Source organism: Mustela nigripes, unplaced genomic scaffold, assembly GCF_022355385.1.
Source record: "Mustela nigripes isolate SB6536 unplaced genomic scaffold, MUSNIG.SB6536 HiC_scaffold_20, whole genome shotgun sequence".
NCBI classification, from domain to species: Eukaryota; Metazoa; Chordata; class Mammalia; order Carnivora; family Mustelidae; genus Mustela; species Mustela nigripes.
In genome coordinates this window covers 1,345,009-1,351,922 of record NW_026739436.1, presented here as the reverse complement: position 1 = coordinate 1,351,922, position 6,914 = coordinate 1,345,009, and the positions used below count along the sequence as shown (strand labels likewise).

General features: G+C 36.5%; 1 protein-coding gene across 1 annotated transcript; it reads left to right on the top strand.

The window, feature by feature from the left end:
- Positions 1–2,431: 2,431 nt before the first annotated feature.
- Positions 2,432–6,554, top strand: LOC132008048 (amelogenin, X isoform-like). The gene is made up of 5 exons (XM_059386449.1): positions 2,432–2,485; positions 4,390–4,437; positions 5,702–5,743; positions 5,807–5,848; positions 6,114–6,554. The coding sequence occupies exons 1-5, from the start codon at positions 2,432–2,434 to the stop codon at positions 6,552–6,554; spliced, it is 627 nt and encodes a 208-aa protein (XP_059242432.1).
- Positions 6,555–6,914: the final 360 nt, after the last annotated feature.

Genomic DNA, 6,914 nt, shown 5'->3' with positions numbered 1-6,914 from the left:
TAGTGTAGAAGAAATAACATGAATTTAACATGTAACTCATGATTTTCTTAGAAAGAATTGAACTTTAGTTGTTTAGGTCAAGTAGAAACTTCTTAGAATATTGGGATGGTACAATTAAACAGACAGTTAAAAGGTTCTGAAAAAGAAAGAGAAATTCAGTTTAATAAATGAAAGAAAGCACAAATAAATGAGAAAGGCCATAATACAAAGAAAGTCTGTTGCTATGTGGAGTGAGATAATCATGTCACTATATCCTGTGATAAGTATTTAAATGAATTACAAATAGATGTTTAAACGTGTGATCTGGTGTGAGTTTTGTCTCTTGCCTTCTCTTTCAGATCATTAGTAAAAGTATCGCCACTGTGTTGCCTCTGAGTTTTGGTTCCTTTGATAGCAAGTAGTTTTAAGGGTGGGCTGAGGAAGATAGATTGCTGTTCCTTCTTTGGATGATACCAAAATGGTGATCAAGGGGTAATTACAGGGAACAGAGGACACACTTTCCATGAAAGAAAATATAGTAATGGTGATTCTGAAATTATACCTGCCACAATGACATAACAGGTTCTTAAAGTAATCCTGAATATATCAGCATGTGCCATCAGCTAATTTACAGACTTAAAACAGAGCAATTAAACTTCTTTTGCCTGTTAAACCTATTATTGCCCATAATGAAAGACTATATGTACTCATTAAACTATAAAGCTGTCTTAAATTTAACCAAGCTTGCTAAAAATTCATGATATACTTAACACATTTTTCCTTCGGAAATATGATCTACTCAACACATTTTTCCTTCAGAGATATGATTGGTTGTTCTAGATGCTGTAAATCGTATAAATTGAGCTCATACTTAGAAGAAATTTAAAAGATCCAGCATCCTGTTTCAGAGGAAAACATTAAAAGGTACATGGGTTTTCTTTTTAAATATTTGATCTCCTTCCTATTATGCTTCTTTATTTCTCTGTATTTTATATTTCACAGATGCAAATATATTTCCCATTTATAATATTACATACTGTCTAGGATAAATTAATTCATTTGGACCATAATCAAACTGGTCTTTGATTCCTTAAATGAAAATTTTACTTTTTAAATGCAGCAAGGCATTTGTATGTGTACATATATAAAAAATATATTTAAATTATACAAAAAATATATAAATATATTATGAATATAATATAAATATAAAAAGTATATTAAATATACTTTATATATAAATATATACTATATATATTAAAGTTTAGTTCTAGAACCCAAAAGAATATTCTGACTACAATAACATCCAAACTACAATAATATTGCTACTTTTAATTATTTATCTATTAACTTAAAATAATATTTTCAGGGTATAGTTTACAACATTGAAAAACATTTTATTTAAGTACATTAAATAACTTATTTTAAAATGGGATCATCAAAAAATGTTTTCTAACTAATTTGTTAAAAAACAGAATATGGACAAACTTTTTGTGGTTCTTGGATCAGCATTATTATACATTATATTCACTTTCTATAGAAAAGGCTAAGGTTTTCCTACTTACGGTTTTCAAAGTAGGTCAATAATTGGGCCTTGAAGCAATGTGTATTTCTTAGGATGTTTGGATCTTGCTTCATATCCCATGTGTCTAATTTATGGAGTAATTACAGAGCAGTGTCTAACAAAGGAAATATATCACCGACTAATGATGGAAGCTTTTTGGTAGAAATCATTTTAATTCATTGAAGAATGAAATAATACCTGAATCAAGGAAAATTAGAAACCTCTCTTTCTGGGAGAGGTCCTGTTTACATCTTTTTGCAATGTAAACCCCTAGAGCTCAGAGATGTTACTTAAAGGGCTCTGTATGATACTGCAGCGTTGGAACAGGTAGTGCTAAATCCTACTCCCTCAATCTATTTTGGCAATTTGCGTAACGTCTTTTCTCAGATGATTAGTTTTTGTTTTCAGTAGAAGCAATTGCCCAGTGAACAATAATAGAAATATTTCTGTGGCTCATTGTTCTGAAAGTATAAAATGCTATACAATAATTGTAAATACCTTAATGATCTGCTGAACTACTAGAGTCAACAGCAGTCTTTAATCATCACTTGAAAGTTACAATTAGCTTCTGTGACCTTAGATGACTATATAGGCTGGAGAGGTAAAGGAAAACAGCATTTCAAATTACATAAAGATAAGCGGTTCGTTTCTCTACGTTTGTTTACGTCAAATATAAATGAAAAGCATCTTTACAGTGCTGTGGCCCAAGAAACAAGATGAGCTAAGAACTAGAGATTTCATGTGACTAAAGTAATACAATGGATGGTCCCAAACTCTTTACAAGCAATAGACTAATGTGAAGTGTATATATTTTATAAAGCACTAATTATGTTCATGTTTGAGATGAGACAAGAAAGGCAGATGTTGACTTATATTTCAGGTCCATGAGAAATGGGAGCCTGGATTTTGTTTGCCTGCCTCTTGGGAGCAGCCTTCACTATGCCTGTGAGTAAAATGCTCCTTATATCAGTCAGTTTCCAATTTCACAAGCTTGGACATAAAAATCTGCCCCAAAGCTGTTTAACTTTAGAGTTTAAGATAGTATGAGGTCTGATGTCCTCAAGTATCTCTGTGTTTAAGAAACTCTTGGAAAATCATGTTATAAGAAATATTCTCAAATGCCTCTACCCAAGATTCTGATTTAGTATAGCCAGAGTGGGCATAGTGTCCAGGACTTTGCTTTTTAACAAACACTTCAGGAGAGTATGTGCAAACAATCACTCTGTACATATCATTGCCTATCTTCAGTTGAAGGAGCTTTTTGAGGCACCCTTGAAAGGCCTCCAGAGAAAGGCCTCTAACAGCCCTGAGCAAATACTACAAAACACAAGTTTTCTCTAAAACACAATTTCTCACAAGAATCCAACTCTCTTCCTGCTCTGCAAACCTTAGTACTGTCTTCCTTCAGAAGGTAGGAATTGTTAGTTAGGTGTTAGGAATTTCCTTCTTGAACCATCTCATCTTGTTGTCAGAGGCCACATCCCTTTGGGTGCACCTGCTAAACTCTTGACTTCCCATGTGGTTGTGCAAAATTCACATGGATATATTTTAAATTCAAACATACCAAGCACCTGGAAATCAGGGCCATTCTCTTTAGACATATGTACATAAGATATGATAGCTTAGGTCATAAGCCTGCAACAAAGAACCCAGCTGCTTTTTGGTGGCATAAAGAGCAGTTGATGAATCAGAAGCCAGCAGAGCTACCTCTTCTCTTCACCTCTCTCCCAAAGACCAAGATTTTGTGCTCTGGTTCCTGAAATCCTACATTGTGGCAATTCCCAATATCCTAACAGATCCCTAAATTACAAATAGAGCCATTTTCCTACTCTTCAACACACCCACTCCCTGGGGACTTATATAAAGGAGGTATAGGAAAGGAAGTTGCATGACTAAAATAATTCACAGTCAGGTGGGAGCCAAAAAGTCCTCTTAGAAAATATGAGCATTTAAAAATAATATAGCTTTAATTAGCTTGATGTTTCTGGGAGATGTTCTGCATGATTCTCTCTCATCTCTTTCCCTATCTAGGGACAGCAAGCATTGTCTACGGCAGGCATCAGTTACATGGCCTCTTTTTTGACGGGACAGACAGTCCTGGTGCAGATAACTATTTAGGCTCTTTTTTTATTTTGAACTTTAATTTCTTTCTGTCATAAAAACTTTGATAGAATAATTAAAAGAATCGATTTAAATTTCATAAATCAACTCTTTCACTTTCCCAGGGATTGATAGTGTTTCCACTTTAACACACCCATATTTTCATATTCCTCAATAACTCACAGGTAGTTATTTCTTCTGTTGTTGTTAACTTGGTTTGCATGATATTTGTAAGGAACCTCTTTGATAACTAATCACTATCTACCTCTTATCTGTAAGAAAAGATTTGTGAGACAGTTCTCCTCTTCTTGCTATTTCATAATTGTGTAAGAACAATAAACCTCTTTTTCCAAAATGGAGTGAGTTTCAGTAAGATATAAAACGGTGGTTGGGATTATAGTAGGATTAGTGGACCATATGGAGGTGGGCGTTGTCTGATCGCTGGAGGCTAAATGTGCACTGGTTTTTGTTTCCAGGTCTTGGGAAAGTCGTTTAGTTGTCCTGGACCTCTTTAAAAGGTTCCTGCACAGCATACGGGTTCAAACAAAAGTAGACTTCAAATGTATTTTGCACTGTACAGATTCTTATAAAGTAGTTTCTCTTAATGTGGACAATTGCATATTGACTTAATTTCTTCTCCTCTCTCCCTCTCTTTCTCTGATATCCCTCCTTCCTCCTCTGTCTTCCTCTCCCTTGCTATTTCTCTTCCCCACCCTCTTGCTTCTTCTCCTCCTTTCCCTCCATAAAAGCTACCACCTCATCCTGGGCACCCTGGTTATATCAACTTCAGCTATGAGGTAATTTTTCTCTTTACTAATTCTGACCATCGTTTGAGTTAACAATGTTCTGGGGTCCGCAAAGAATACTGGGTTGATTCTTCAAGATATTTCTCAGTCCCACTTTTCCAGTTCATGTTACCCCATTTCTCATTTGAGAGGTTGCCTCAAGCCTGCATTGCCCCAGCATACTTCTAATTGGCCTCTTTGACTCAGTGTCTCCTCTATGGCTATAAAGCTATCCATCATGAACTACTACTCAGGGTGAGGCTGCATGGTAGTGCAGAAAGTGCTCTGGCTGGACAGCTTTGTTCTATTCCGGTCCTATAAAAGGTGGGGAAGTCAGGTATGATGTTATTTAAGGTCCTTTACAGTTAAACAACTCATGATTCTAAGATGTTCACACTCTGTGGGTCTCCCTTGTTTCTCTTTATTGAATGTTCAATGACCAAGAAGTCTATGAGACATTCTCAGAGCAATGGAAAGCATGCTTTCTGGAGATCAGGTTTAAAGCTCTTCTCAACTACATTTTAGCCATAGGAACTATGGGCAAATTGTTTTTCTCTCAGGAGCTTTGTTTGGTTTCATTACCTGAAGCAGGGAAATAATGACAATGTTTCATTACCTGAAGCAGGGAAATAATTAGAATGCCCACACTTCAGATAGTTTGAGGAGTGAAATAGTTAAGCTATATGAAAAGTGCTTTGTCACATGTAACTTGAGCAAGTTTAGTAATTGTTTCTTGTATTGACATAAATGCTATACTACTACATGATTGTATCCCTGGACCTGAGGTTACTCAAGTACAATTTTATTTTTGAAGAAATGAAACTAAGATCTCTCATAGGTTCAGAAGATAATTCATGAATCTGTTTACTTATACAAACTGATGAAAAGTATTAACAATTTGAGGCATGATTTTGTTATATCTCAAAAGGTTGGCATATTTGACCAGAATATTTGACTGTGTTTTATACTGAGACACAATGTTTCACTTTTATTTTTTCATTGTGATATCAAGACAAAAATTAATGTTACATGACATTAATTTTTCTGTTTTGTTTTGCTCTTGCAAAGAAGAACTGGAGCTGTGGAATTAAACAAAATCACCTCAGTAAGATTATAAGCCTCTTTAACTCCACATGACCTTGTCTGTAAAAGTGACAGTAATGACATTTGCCTCAGAGTATGTAGGAAAACATGAGAAATGTATGTGATGGATGTAATACACTGCCTCACCATAGGATGTATCTGACAAACGTTTACCTTATTCTTTCTTCTGTAGAACTCACATTTTCAGGCTCCCAATTTTGGGAAGACTGCATTAGTGAGTCTGCATTTCATGCAACTAAATTAAAACAAACTTGTTCTAATGTTACTTTCTCCTAAGGTCCTTACACCTCTGAAATGGTACCAGAACATAAGGCATCCGGTATGCAGACTTTTTGTTCTTTATTTCCTTAGAATTTTAAGCATGTATTTCATTTTTCTTTTAAGTGAAATAATATACCTTTACCTCATACGGATACTAATGCAAAATCTAGTTTCATATCATATCATGTGAACAGTTAGAAATTCTTATACAAGGAAAAATGAATAAATATTCATATTACCCTAATGACAAAGAAAACATGACTACTTTTCTAGCTGGAAGTCAATGGGGCCAATGGTAAACCTGACTCTCTGTTTCTCACCAGTACCCTTCCTATGGTTACGAACCCATGGGTGGATGGCTGCACCACCAAATCATTCCCGTGCTGTCCCAGCAGAATCTCCCGAGTCATGCCCTACAGCCTCATCACCACATCCCCATGATGCCAGCACAGCAGCCCGTGGTCCCCCAGCAACCAATGATGCCTGTTCCTGGCCAACACTCCATGACTCCAACCCAACACCACCAGCCAAACCTCCCTCTGCCAGCCCAGCAGCCCTTCCAGCCCCAGCCCATCCAGCCACAGGCTCACCAGCCCATTCATCCCCAGCCACCCGTGCACCACATCCAGCCCCTGCCGCCACAGCCACCTCTGCCTCCGATGTTCCCCATACAGCCCCTGCCCCCTATGCTTCCTGATCTGCCTCTGGAAGCCTGGCCAGCAACAGACAAGACCAAGCGGGAGGAAGTGGTGAGTAACCCTTGAAGCCACACCTGGGAAATAGTATTTATCTACATGGCTATTTATGGTAGGTTCAATATCTATTTAATTTTGAATTTCGGCAACAATATAGACTACCAGAATGCTTTCATTTTATGGCCAACAGTGTGAGGAATATCAGTCTTCCTTAGCTTTCAATCATTTCATTAGGAACAGCAGCTAGAATTACACTGAAGGATACTAAAAGTGATTTGGGGAGTGACGAGAATGCAAAATGGAAAATAAAACATAGGATGTGGGAAGTTTCTTTAAATACCTAAGGGAGACCTATGTAAGGCCAGTTTTCAGTGTAATTGAAGTCAGCTAAGTTGGGCAGATTTTAGCCTTTGAACCTAACCTTAATCC